This window comes from Natator depressus, chromosome 6 (assembly GCF_965152275.1).
Source record: "Natator depressus isolate rNatDep1 chromosome 6, rNatDep2.hap1, whole genome shotgun sequence".
Classification (NCBI taxonomy): Eukaryota; Metazoa; Chordata; order Testudines; family Cheloniidae; genus Natator; species Natator depressus.
This window is the reverse complement of record NC_134239.1, coordinates 70,465,056-70,479,623: the sequence shown is the minus strand read 5'-3', so window position 1 is coordinate 70,479,623 and position 14,568 is coordinate 70,465,056. Positions and strand designations below refer to the sequence as shown.

Below are 14,568 nucleotides of genomic sequence, written 5' to 3'. Positions count from 1 at the left end.
GTGACTGAAAATGAAACAAACAAACAAAAGTCAGAGAGAAAATGGGAATAGATTTAAAGTTTTTTTCTGTTTTTCTTATGACATTTTTGCTCTTGAGGACTCTTTAGTTATTAAAGTTCTGGGGTGTTTATATAGGAGACATTATTCTAGTTTAGGTGAATAGGGACCTCTATTTTCAAGCATACGTTTAAAGAAAATATAAGGTTTTTTCAAGCTGAAATTTTCTGGTCTTATTTTGAGAACTGAGACATTTTTAAAATACAAGTTTGAAATTTGAAGGTTGGTTTGGCTAGCATTTTAGTTACTTGAACAGAAATAAACGAAATTTAGTCTGATTTATTCTTCCTTTAATCAAATGTATGTTCTTTTCCAGTTCTAAAACCTAAAACTTGCCTTTCCCATTAATGCATGTTGAAGATTAATTGCTTTGCCTAGAGTGGTCACTATAAAAATTGTCAAATTTGCTGCTTGCAACCTATTATTGTGTCCTGAGTATTGGCTCAATCCAGTTCCCAGTGAAGTCAATTGATAGACTCCCATTGCTGTCAGTGGGGGTTTAGGTCAGGCTCCATTTGCAGTATTCCCAATACAAAGTATAGGGATTAACAGTAATTATGCCTGATTAAGCAAAAGTATGGAATAAAAAGAGGAGGTCAAACTACAAAGGTATAAAAAGGAATATTCTCTCCCCCACACCCCACCCTGATTTTAATTAAAGAAAGCTCTTTAATAAAAGCTTACACTGACTGACTCTGTGGCCTTGGGCAAGTCATATAGTAAACTGTGTGGCAATTAGCCAAGATGGTCAGGGACACAACTCCTAGATTGGGATCCAGACTTTGTGGGTCTAAACCCAGACTCTCTGAGATCAATTGGACCTGGAACAATGGATCTGAACCTTCTCAAGCTTTGGGGCAGTTCAGATTTGGATCCACATTTCTGGCACTTCTTCCAAACCCTGGGAAAAGATATAAATCCCTGTGTGTGTGTTCAGTGTTACTAGTAGCATTATTCATTTAGATCGGGGTGGGCAAACTTTTTGGCCCAAGGGCCACATCTGGTTATGGAAATTGTATGGTGGGCCATGAATGCTCACAAAATTGGGGGTTGGGGTGTGGGAGGGGGTGAGGGCTCTGGCTGGGGGTGCGGGCTCTGGGGTGGGTCCAGAAGTGAGTTCAGGGTGCAGGATCAGGGCTGGGGCAGGGGGTTGGGGCGTTGGAGGAAGTCAGGGGTGCAGGCTCCCTCAAGCAGCTCCTGGAAGTAGTGGCATGTCCCCCCTCTGGCTCATAGTTGCCAGCCAATGGGACCTGTGGGAGCCCCCTGGCTGCCCCTCTGTGTAGGAGCCGGAGGGGGGCATGCTGCTGCTTCCAGGAGCCGCGCAGAGCCATGGCATGCATGGAGCGGGGCAAGCACTGGACCCTGCTCCCCGGCAGGAGCTCGAGGGCCAGATTAAAATGTCAGAAGGGCCGGATGTGGCTCCCAGGCTGTAGTTTGCCCATATCTGATTTAGATGCAGAGATCAGTCAGCTCAGCCTGAAGCTTTGGGTGGGGTAAATGGGCGTGCACTTGACCTGAGTTTTGTATTCACGATAAGCATTGCCTGCTAGGGGCTCCTGATCCAGCATGATTCTGACTCTCTGCCTTTTCAAGCCACACAAGTCCTGGAAGGAAACAGATACTGGTTCCACAATGGGTCAGCTCTATTCAGAGGAGACTTCAGTCTGCAGAAACAAGGCAACCTTTCCAACCATCAGCTTAACACAATGCAAAATGCTGGGCATCAGGTATGCTGGATTTGTAATTGATCTACTTTGGTTGTTCGCTGTTTGGGAAGAGCACCTGAAGTCTGGGGATAAACACCTCTTTTACCTTCTTCGTACAAATCCAAACAGATTAATAAAATTACATTAAATGACTAACTCTTGTAGTCTTTGCTTCAGGCCAGATCATCCTTTCCTGTGGTAAAACCTGCAGGAGAGGACTCTGGAGGAGGAAATCGCTGGTGCCCTTGTGCCCTCTCCTGCTGTTACCCCAGGCACTGGGATGTCCTAGCAGGATTCTGCAGACAAGATAATAAAACCTTTTATAAATGCTTTCAGAGAGCCTGTCTGTGACGATTTCTCTAGCCTATCAGTCAGGGTGGATTTTAGGCACAAGCAATGCAAATGACTGCTTGGGGCCCTGTGCTTTAGGGGCCTATGCCAGCCTCAGCAACTCATGACTTGATTCCACAAGAATCACGGCAGGACCAAAGGGGGAAGGCCTGACTTTCCCCCTCCAACCAGAGGACCAGAGACTGGGGAAAGCCACATACTTTTAGGATCCCAGTGATCCTGCACTGGCTTGCCAACCCCACCTGGGCCCAGACTCCCACTCTGGGGTCAGATGATACATTTTCTCCCACTCTGGCAGCCAGACTGGAGTGGGAAGTAATTCATGATTTAATTTCCCTTCTTTCTCCCTGACTCTTCCTTCAGCCTCTGTCTGTCTAGAATTTATTCCCCACTCATCACAGAAATATTTAAGCACTGTGTTCCCAGTCTTGATTTGAGCCCTCAAATTGTGAGACCAGACTTAGTAATTCTGCCTGAGAGGAGCCAGGGGGTGGGCTGTATAGGAGGTGGGATGGCATGGAATGAATGAAGTCAAGCAAATTATTTTATTTGTATGTTGCACTCAGTAACAAGGCATCCGATGAAGTGAGCTGTAGCTCACAAAAGCTTATGCTCAGATAAATTTGTTAGTCTCTAAGGTGCCACAAGTACTCCTTTTCTTTTTAAAAATAATACAGACAGGGCAGCGGATTCAATTTTGGCTTGTGAAGTAGCCTGGGTGAACTGCTAATTCCCTGCATGCACCATGAACCATAATCCATCTGCAGTGACATCTTATATGTTGCCTTACTTTCCCTATCCTCAGCTGCTCTGCTTTGGAGTATCGTTGTTGGTCACTGTTGGATTCTCCTATCTATTTCCAGTCTGGCAAGGAGGCTACTGCTCATTCCAAATTTTCAGTCAATTAGGTTGTGTGGTTCCGCAAGGCACACTAAGTTTGGCTTGCAATTCTGCTGCCAGGAGACCATGGTAGTAAAGTGTGTGTTTGTGTCTGTCTATTTTATTGCAAGGGTGAGGTACAGAATGACAGGTAGTAACCACGTGTAAGCTGCATGTGTTTACTTTCTTAGCAGGGTAAACAGATTTTCTTAATAATTTGCAATTGACGTTTGTGTTTGTAAAAGGTGAGGGATCCCCAGGATCTTGATGGTAAAACCCTTTGTTTACCTAGAGGGCAGAGAAAGTACTACTCATCACAACACACAAACAGCAGCATACACACCCACCATATCTTAGAAACCCAGAAACTCTGGAAAAAGAAAAGGAGTACTTGTGGCACCTTAGAGACTAACCAATTTATTTGAGCATAAACTTTCGTGAGCTACAGCTCGCTTCATTGGATGCATCGTAGCTCACGAAAGCTTATGCTCAAATAAATTGGTTAGTCTCTAAGGTGCCACAAGTACTCCTTTTCTTTTTGCGAATACAGACTAACATGGCTGCTACTCTGAAACCAGACACTTTGGGTCAATTTAAATCTGATGCAAGCAGGTGTGATTTCTTTGACTTCAGCTGACTCCCAGCCACTTATGTCAGGTCTGAATTAACCCCTTGCATCAAGGCTATTGTCTGGAAGGGAACATTTTAAATAATCCCTGATTTGCAAGGGGCTAGGAGGGAATTCTTTGAAAACTCGTGGTTATCTTTGAAAACTCGTGGCGAACGGGGGAAGTCCCGGATGACTGGAAAAAGGCTAATGTAGTGCCAATCTTTAAAAAAGGGAAGGAGGAGGATCCTGGGAACTACAGGCCAGTCAGCCTCACCTCAGTCCCTGGAAAAATCATGGAGCAGGTCCTCAAAGAATCAATCCTGAAGCACTTACATGAGAGGAAAGTGATCAGGAACAGTCAGCATGGATTCACCAAGGGAAGGTCATGCCTGACTAATCTAATCGCCTTTTATGATGAGATTACTGGTTCTGTGGATGAAGGGAAAGCAGTGGATGTATTGTTTCTTGACTTTAGCAAAGCTTTTGACACGGTCTCCCACAGTATTCTTGTCAGCAAGTTAAGGAAGTATGGGCTAGATGAATGCACTGTAAGGTGGGTAGAAAGCTGGCTAGATTGTCGGGCTCAACGGGTAGTGATCAATGGCTCCATGTCTAGTTGGCAGCCGGTGTCAAGTGGAGTGCCCCAGGGGTCGGTCCTGGGGCCGGTTTTGTTCAATATCTTCATAAATGATCTGGAGGATGGTGTGGATTGCACTCTCAGCAAATTTGCAGATGATACTAAACTGGGAGGAGTGGTAGATACGCTGGAGGGGAGGGATAGGATACAGAAGGACCTAGACAAATTGGAGGATTGGGCCAAAAGAAATCTGATGAGGTTCAATAAGGATAAGTGCAGGGTCCTGCACTTAGGATGGAAGAATCCAATGCACCGCTACAGACTAGGAACTGAATGGCTAGGCAGCAGTTCTGCGGAAAAGGACCTAGGGGTGACAGTGGACGAGAAGCTGGATATGAGTCAACAGTGTGCCCTTGTTGCCAAGAAGGCCAATGGCATTTTGGGATGTATAAGTAGGGGCATAGCGAGCAGATCGAGGGATGTGATCGTTCCCCTCTATTCGACACTGGTGAGGCCTCATCTGGAGTACTGTGTCCAGTTTTGGGCCCCACACTACAAGAAGGATGTGGATAAATTGGAGAGAGTCCAGCGAAGGGCAACAAAAATGATTGGGGGTCTGGAGCACATGACTTATGAAGAGAGGCTGAGGGAGCTGGGATTGTTTAGTCTGCAGAAGAGAAGAATGAGGGGGGATTTGATAGCTGCTTTCAACTACCTGAAAGGGGGTTCCAAAGAGGATGGCTCTAGACTGTTCTCAATGGTAGCAGATGACAGAACGAGGAGTAATGGTCTCAAGTTGCAGTGGGGGAGGTTTAGATTGGATATTAGGAAAAACTTTTTCACTAAGAGGGTGGTGAAACACTGGAATGCGTTACCTAGGGAGGTGGTAGAATCTCCTTCCTTAGAGGTTTTTAAGGTCAGGCTTGACAAAGCCCTGGCTGGGATGATTTAACTGGGAATTGGTCCTGCTTCGAGCAGGGGGTTGGACTAGATGACCTTCTGGGGTCCCTTCCAACCCTGATATTCTATGATTCTATGAATTCAGCCTCTCTTTCCTATGCTAGTCCGTTAACAGAACCTAGCCCTGACCATAGTGGTCCTGGGGCAAGAGGGGAATCCTTCTATCCTGTATATTTCCTACACTGTTTCACTAACAGGCCAAACACTGCCTTGGGGGTATGTGACCAAAAGTTCCCCTGTATCACACCCTACGCACCATTGTAATAATCTTTATACAAAATATGCCTTGTTGAGATATCATCTGAATGCTAATAACTCACTGGCCAATAACATCATGGTGAAATGTATGTAGCAACATTATATGCAAGGGTATGAAATCTCCCGTATAATGATCTTAGCACATGTTCAAAACCACACAGCCCTGCCAAGGCAAAAGTTGTTAAACAGGTCTATCCTAAACAAAGGAATGCGCGTTTACCTCAATTTACGTGTAAGTAGTAAATAGGGTCCACAAGACAGCAGGAGGAGGATATAACAGGAGGGAAAGCAAATTTGCATTTCAGCAAACACAGGTGAGGAGAGAGAACATGGAGCCTCCTTCACCAGCAGACTCCATGTCACCTTCTTTACTGCTTGAATAAACTTGGCATTGAAGGGTAACCCTCAGAAGAATCCACTTCCAAGGTTCACTAGATTATAAAAAAAAAAAAAAGGGGGTGGGGTGGGGACAGAGAACCCTAAGTGCTCTCTTTGACCTAAGAAGACAAAGGGACCAGCACCTTTGGGCCTCTGGGAGAGATCCTGACTAAGGAAAGGGTCAGTTACCATCTTCCTGGAAGACTGTGGGTGAGAAAGGCTAACCTAAAGAAAGCTTGAACCAAAACTTGTTTGACTAAGTTTTAGACTTTTGGATGCATGTTTTCACTTTTATTTCTTGTAACGGTTTCTAACTTTCTCATTCTTGAATTCACTTAAAATCCTGTCTTCTTTTGTTTTTGTTTTATCTTTAATCTAAACCAATCCAGTGCTGAGTTTAAACTGAACTTTTGTGTAGCTCCAGTTAAAGTAACAAACTGTTGAATATTGACTCCTTATAGGGGCAATGGTTGTTTTAACCTTAATACATATTCTTCACAACTCAGAGATAGCTGTAGGTTTCATTTTTTAGAAGGTACACACTATACATTTTTAAAGTGATTTATTTGGAAAACTTTTCAGGTTAGTTTTACAGCTATATCAGAAAATGAATGATAGTTTGGTTATTTCATTTACCAAAGGTAATTGAAGCAGATATTTATGAAGTCATTGGGAGGTGAACTATCTCCAATTCAACAGGTTAATCATTAATATTTGGAGGATTTCCTTGCCATTCTGTATTAGGAGGAGAACATCACCAGACAGACATTTAAATTGTTGTATTTAACTAAAACAACAATGTTATGTATTCTGGAATTTTTCTTCAACAGCAAATATATAATATTTTAACAAAACAAGCATATGAAATTTTGAATTTAGTTAAACATTCAGGTTTTTTAAAATCAGGTTTGTTTTTGTTAAAATTGTTTTTAACTAAAATAGTTAAATGAAAATTAAAAAAAAAATTAAATTGACTATGTCAGCCAGGTCAACATGAAAAACTTAAAATACTGGCTTCTGCAGCTAACTCAGTCGTCTTCACCTTCATTTTCCTGTTTGTTCATAATCTGGAAAAGAAAAACAAGCTTTCCTACTTTTTCAGGTCCCAAGCAATTTCTCAATTTGGAATGAATTAGTCCAAAGGAAGAAAATATTCTTTCTACACCGGCAGAAGAAGCTACTGCTGTTAAAAGTGAGATTATCACTTCAACAGTCTCTGAATCCAAGTGCTTAAGTGACTTCCACCACTTCACTGGTGTGACTTTCTTTAAATCGTCATCAGCAAACATCCATTTCTTGAATGGTTCTTATTCCCAAACTGGGTCTCCTTTATGGCCTGCTGCCATTATAGGTTTTCCCTTCTAGTAAGAGAATGGCATGGTAGAACTCAAATCAATGAAGACTAGACTCAGAAAGACCTCAAGACTTCTGGAATATGATGCACCAACAGTTTCACTTTTGTTTTTACTGCCTGTCCCTCCCTTCTCACACTTATCTCCAGACTTCTTCTCCTTGTCCAGATCTATTGTGCCCCCAACAATCTTCTATTCATTTAACTTTTTGAAACTTTTCACTTTAGAGAGAGGTAAGGGATAGACTCTGTGTACACAAATTTGCAGAGGGACAATAGGGTTGTCTGTTATTTCTCACCTCTCTCTATTTATTTATTTATTTATTTATTTAGTTATTTATTTAATTTTATTTTATTTTATTTTATTTAAAAACATTTTTGCTGTTAACAAGTATGTTATCTTTGGAGACATAAATCCACAGTTTGAGAACTGCAAAACTAAGCATCGCTGATGGTATCTTCTAGACTGAGCACTGCGTCCCATTGGGTAGATAGAAAGATTAACCTAAATAATCTATACAGAAGCCCCTGGAACCCCATAAACTTTTCTTAAACATTACATGAATATATTGTCTCATACTATAGAATTAGAATTTATAATCCCTATTCCATGATGAGATATCTTTTGAGCTATAATGTAACTTAATTAAAACTATCTTTTGATAGGTTTTTCCTCAAAAGGCATTTCATCAAAAAAAAATCTGATTTAAATTAAAAAAATCAGATTTTTAAAAATTTTTTTTTCTTAAATCATTGATTTTTATCCACCCTGCTTTTAATACAGTGGTTTGGAAAACTCACACAACGAGGACCTTAAAGTGGTGGGTTATTAAGCAAAGCAATTGCTTAAGGATGTGGCTTTCCTGTAGGTAAATACCACACCCCTTTAGTAACAATGTCCTGGTGTGTTGACAGTTGCATTCCTTTCCAGAGGCTGGGCCCTATCTATACACTAGAGTACTTACCAGATGAAACAGTAACTTGTTTGTAACCTTTCAGAGGGGTGTGGGGTGTTGGTCTGGAGGACGCAAAGGAGGAGAAGTGAGATGGAATGTTGGATTTTGCCTTGTGGTAGATTAGCAGAGCAGCAGGAGAACTGTTACTACTGTCTGCATGTCTGATCAGCCCCTTTCACAGCATTTATTTTTTAGATTTGAATAACACTTTGTGTTTACACTATACACTGGCTTCTATCTGAGGGTCTCAAAATGCTTTACAAGCACTAATGAATCAGCCCTTTCAGCACCCCTGTGAAATAGGTGGTGGTATCTCTAATTGGGGAAACTGGAGTGCAGAGAGAATATGTGATTAGTCCAAGGTCACACAGTGAGTCAGTGGCAGAGCTCTCCCCTAACACTTGTATATTATCAGTCAGTTTCCTTCAAGACTGACCATCTCAGGACCATGTTGATTCTCTGAATCAATTTTATTCAGTTCTGCTGAGATTCTGGGGGGGATGGGAGAGGCCTGTCCTGCCACTACAACTGGACTGATGCCTTTTACAGAGTGTTAAAGCAAGGTGTCATGGGGTGAAGTACTGGGACTGTTGGCAGAGATTGCTTGTGCCTTCCTGTGGGAGTGGAAGGTATCAGCTTTCCTCAAATGAGCAACTGTTGGCCCCAGCTGAAGAAATAATCTTTCTAAAACTCTGGCTAACAATTGTCTAACAATCTTGCAAATTATTACATTGGCTTTAATATACCTGGTGATGAAACTGAAAGAAAATATTGTGACTAAGTAGCTTTGATGCCATATAAAGTCCTTTGACTTTTGGCCTGGGTTTGATACGGAGACTGTGGTTTTACTTGCTGAGGAACACTTAGGCCTGGTTTACACTTAAAAATTAGATCCACCTAGTTACATTGTTCGAGGCTGTGAACATTTTTTGACGTAGTTAGGTCAACCTAACCTTCTGTGTAGATGTGGCCAGGTCAACAGAAGAATTTCTTCCATCAACCTAACTACCGCTTCTTAGCGAGGTGGGTTAACTACATAGATGGAAACCCCCTTTCTATCAATGTAGGCAGCGTCCACTCTACGGTGCTTTAGCTGTACAGCTGCAGCTCCATAGCTGTGCCGCTGTAGTGTAGACCTACTACTAGTGATGGGCAGAAATCAAGTGTCCATGTTGATTGCTTTAGATCAGTCAGTGGCCTCTATTTCATGAGGTTTTGTTGACTGTCCTTTTGCACTGGTAATGATGGATGGAATCTTGCTCTGTTCTTTCCTTCTGAGGCCCTGGATCATGATGCTGGGAAATTGCACATCTATCTGTCCATTTATAATGTAGTGATTAGACAATGAAGGCAGCTGCTTGAGGGCTCAGGGTGCCACAGGATCCTATTCTGCCACCTCGCCTCTTCAACATAGACATGATGACACTTTGGGAGACAGTGGGAGGTGTTGGGCTGAAAGGCACTTAGCTCTGTGTTTTTCTTTGGACTTGAACAGTGCAATTTCTTTGCTTTCCCAGTTCCTGGGTGAAATAGTCCCATCAGATAGCTTGAAGGTGATGATGGTAGGTAAAGGGAAGTATTTTGAGGGTGTGACAAAGATGGTGTCTGCCCCAGGTAGTCAGAACATACTTTAGAGTCCAGCTCTCTCCCCCTGCACCGTTGAGGCTGTTGAGATAAACTCCTGTGCTTGTGCAAACAGTCCCAACATTTGATCTCTGGGGGACTAGAGACATGACGAAGGGCCATCAGCTCTGGAGCTTGCTTCCCTGTTGGACCAACAGTACTCTAATTTGCTGACCACAAGGACATGGCGTAAGGCTCATTTATTATTTGAGGAGGGTAATGGTGGGGTGAATTAAGTTGGTGGTTTTGAAGTAATTCTTTGGAGGAGAAGGTGGTCAAAACCTGTCAGTTTTATTTGTATGCTACACATGCATCCAGAAATTATAATAATTTATTTATGAATCTTAAATTAAATAATTCAGCAAATTTTTACCCCTAGGCCCTGTTCAGGGAGCAGGTAGTGTTCCAGAATTACAAAATAGCAAGCAGGGCCTCTGCTCTATTATTTCTCTGGTGTGGAGAGGGAAAGTGCATCTGGAATTATGGAATGAATCCAGGTGTGTGCTGGGAACGGAGATAACATGCTCTTAGGAACTCTGCCCCATCCTAAACATCAATTCCTCTCCCCCTCGTATTGCCCAGCTTTTCTTTCCTGAAGGTCCTGCTTCTCCGTAGTCACTGTGAGTGTTCTGCAGATTTGCCAAGCATTCTTAAAAGCAGCATATCAAAGGGGTTATGCACTGTGTTAAGTAATGCACTGTGAGTCATGGCGGAGGGGAAAATATGGGGACGCGAAGTTTGTGTCTTGCAAGAGTTCTTTGTTTGTTTTTGGTTTTGTTTTGGCTTATATCACTGAATATTTCTCATCACTCTGAAGGACTAGCCAGCCTGTCCTGACTGTGGTACAAACAGGAAATCAGAACCCGCCAGACAGAGGATACACCTGCTGAAGCACGTGTGAGCATCTGTGTCCTTCAGCCATGGCTGAGTGCAGAAACCGGAAGCATCAAGGGTTGGGTGCAGTCTGTTAATATCTTCACAAGTTCGGGGGGAGAGAGAGAGAATGAGAGAGTGAGGTTGAGCTGCAGTAACACTTTTTGCTTAGTGGTCTGATTAGCGACACTGATCAGGGAGATGCCCCTATAATACACACAATTGTTGTTGTTTTTTCTATGCCATCCATTCTTCCTTAGGTTTGTGCTAAAATCAGCCATGTTGGCAAGGGGAGGTGTAGATTAAATCTCCCTGCTGCGGTTGGCACCCCTGCACCCCAGGGGTATTCACTCAGTTGGAAGGCAGGCAGTGTTGATATTGCCACCTCTCCCTTGGGGATTGCACTGGGGGGAGGAGGGGGGGGCTCCAAAGGTGTCCCACCCGCTGAGGCTGCTCAGTGATGTGCTTGAATCAGTGCATCATCCAGCCACTCTGACTTTACTTCCTCTCTGGTCAGTGCCAACCACTCTTGGGGCAGCATTGATCCAATGGCAGAAAGTAGGCTGCTGTTACTGGGCCTGATCCTCAGCTGGGTGTAAATTGGCCCCTAGCTCCATTGATGTCAATGGAGCTACAGTGACATACGACAACTCAGGATGTGGCCCATTATTTACAGCTGCAACCCCCAAATTCCAGTAGATTTTCTGTTGTAGGCAGATTTCTCTGTGCCTCACTATGCAGATTAAAGTCAGCATAGTAGACTAAGCTTTGAATCTAGGCCTACCTGCCTCCTTGTCTGGTGTCAAATAGGCTCAGCTGGGAGGGTTGCTGAGGAATAATCCTCTCCTCTTTTGTGTACCAGATCCCTCTTTCTTATCCTCCTCTCTTTCACAGTGACGGGAAGGAGCAAGCTGTGGTAATACCCAGTTATTTGTGGGGAAAGCCCTGCTCTGGCTTGGGAACTGGTTCAATTGCTGTGCTTGCAGCCTTGATTTTTAAGAGGTGTGTGCATGTTTGTTCACATTGTCTTGTCAGCTTGCCCTGGTGGCACTCCTGTTACTGACTTACTCCTTCACATCCTACCCATAAAGATTTTTGTCTCAAAATCTGTAATTCATATTTGATACAAACAAGTGGGCAGTGTGCTTGGCAGCTAGTAGCTCCTCAACCCTGGATGCTGGAATCCTTTAATAAGGGGCCAAAATGGGGAAATTGACTACTGAAATCAGAAAAAAACAGTGCCCTAGATTGTGTCTGCAGACTTGTTTCCTGTTTTGGACATTATGCTCTTTAGCTGTGGGCCAAATTGTACTCCTCACTTCCTCACCCAGGGCCCCTATTGACTTCTGCGGGAGCCACTTCCATATCCAAGTGCAAAATTTTCCCCTAAACGTGGGGTAGCAATGCTGCCCTCCAGCAAGTATGTGAGAAAGGCCAGAGCCCCATTGTCCCCAACCCTCTTTCTCCATTTCTGCCTCATTGTGTATTTTAGTCCTGTAGGTATCTCCAGTTCTCAGAGCATAGAGGGATCCCTAATTTATAAACGCTTCTGATTTGGGCAATAAAGGACAAAGTCCTGGAATCTTAATAGGCTGTGAGGAGAAGGTTTTAACTTGTTTCTGTATATCTGAGAAGTTGTTCATTTGCAAAGGAAGATCAAAATCTTGCTCACTATATCTGGTATACCAAAACTGTTCCAGGGCCTAAAATCTGACCTTGCAAACTTGTCACCTTACTTAATTGGTCTGTACCTATTGAGGGAAAAAATATCTAATAAATGTAATTCTTTTATAATCAGAGTTGGCTACAGCTGTTGCATTTCTTTCTTTTGTCTGAGGCTTGTGCACTTGCACACATGTGTAGCAGGATTAAGCAAATGTGTAGGACTTGCTACTTCCATGACTGCAGCTGGGCAGCACTTTGGCAATACAGTCTGTCTCTGTGGGTTTGATCCAGGGACAAGCTCAGTGCCTTTTTTCTCACTTTTCCCCTGCCCGCATCATAACTGGGATGACTATGAACATTGCAGAAACATCTTTGTACAGCAGATGACATGGGATTTACAAAGAGATATTTGCAAAAGGTGGTGAGCAATCTTTGAGGGAGGAGGGAGGTAGGGCTGAATTTAGGATGAAAGTTGACAAAGAATGTATAGAATCTGTTCAGGACTCTCAAGAAAGAACTAGCAATTACACTACACAGCTTTTCTTCTTACCCAGCAGAAGGTGGTCCCTTGGCAAGGCAGGGTAGGGAAACTTGAAATGAAGTGAACAAGAAGTGTCTTGTTCTATGACTGCAGGAGAAGGTAACTCCTTGGGTGTGGAATGACAAGTAATGTGGGTAAGCCCAAGATTGAAAGAACACAGAGGCTATCTCCCTCGGTAATACAAATTCATTGTTATACTAGAATTGGGTAGAGAAAGGTATTCTGCTATGTGACAAATTTCCATATTTCAAAAGGGGAGTCAGGCTCTGAGGCAGTCCACCTGGTCAGCTGTCCTGGAGACATGGACTCTGGAAACCCGGGCTTCCCAGCAGGCAGGGAGCTGGGTGGGTAAGCTGGTGGGAAACCATTAGAATCCTGCCTGGAATCTAGAGGAGTTTTGTTGAAATTGAACTGTCTCTATGGAACACTTCATTTTTGACAAATTGGCAAATTTCAATGAAAACATTATTTCATCAGAATCTTTATGACCAGGTATAATGCTGCAGTGAATTGGTCATGGTCACTCATAAGTAGGCAGATATAGTTGCAGTTTATTTAAATTAGATTAGTGTCTGCCTGGACTTGGCAACTGTCTAGTCACAGTGGGTTTCTCTAGAAACCTTTTTGGGGTGACTGTAGGTATTAATTGAATGACGTATATGCAGTGGGATGGCCAATGCCCAAATTTGACCTGGTTAGTTTTAATTTCTTACAGAGTTTTTTGGTTTTTGTTTTTTTTTTTAAGTTTGGCTCCATATTTCGGTTTTGTGCATTTGCAAGTCCAACATTGCAGCATTAAGCTAATACATGAGAACTATAAAGAGAGACTGCTTAGAAGCAAAATGAAACTGACCAGACTAGTTTCACCATCCAAACTGAATTACAGGCAAAAGGTAAATAAACAGTATGAATGATGAAAAATAAAGTAGATTTCAGAATGATTTCACTTTTAATAACCTAAAGTGATGTTCTCAAAAGAGTTAAGGAGTTGGGTTTTTTAAGACATGGTTAAATCATTTTTATTGAGATTTATAAACTTGTTTTTCTAAAAAAATAAATATTAACTTTACTTTTTTTAAATAAAGAAATGTACATACAGTAAAACATAAGTAAATATAATAAAACTGCAAAAAGTATGCAAAGTTCAAAAGAGCTATAATTTTCAGTACAAATATTAATAAAGACTAAATTACACAGGGCTAGATCTTGCCACTCTATTCACAATGAGGGGTACCTTTCTTCATGAATAGCCCCATAGATTTCAGAGGGACTACCTGCAGAGTAAGGCATTACCCAGAATGAATATGGGTAGTAGAGTCTAGCCCCTAATGAACTTGAATGAAAAAGAGAGCGAGGGACGAATGAGAAGAGCAGAAGAGAAAGACAAAGTGGGTACAAGAAGAAAAAAGACATTGGAGTATGGGTAATATGCATATACATGAAACACAGCACTGGTCCCTAAATGCAATCATATTCTTCATGATTACCTGATTACTTACCCATTCCCTGCTTATAGAATGCTGTTTCTGTTAATGGTCTGAGCAATTCTTTTAGCCTACATTTTCTAATGTCAAAAATTATTATTATTTTGCAATCCTAGGGCTAACTCCAGTGATGTGTAGGTAGGTTAGCCTCCTACATGCACATTCAGGCGTTAGCTTCTAGTCCAGAGACTTCCAGCGAGGGTTGCACTCAGTGCCCGTTTCACAATATGTGATTTGTGTCATGTGAACACTTCTCTATTAAGTATTAACCTGAGACCAACATTTTAATCTTTTAACAA

At 42.4% G+C, this 14,568-nt stretch overlaps 1 protein-coding gene across 3 annotated transcripts in view; it reads left to right on the top strand.

Moving 5' to 3' along the window:
- The window catches only part of ITPKA (inositol-trisphosphate 3-kinase A), a 51,935-nt gene that overhangs the window by 13,353 nt on the left and 24,014 nt on the right, over nt 1-14,568 (top strand). For 2 of the 3 annotated variants that reach the window (XM_074957054.1, XM_074957053.1), the window contains exon 2: nt 1,608-1,784. The exons of the other annotated variant lie outside the window; for it this stretch is intronic. In XM_074957054.1, coding sequence (XP_074813155.1) covers nt 1,608-1,784 — 177 coding nt within the window. The remainder of the gene's footprint in view (nt 1-1,607; nt 1,785-14,568) is intronic. 3 annotated transcript variants of the gene reach the window in all.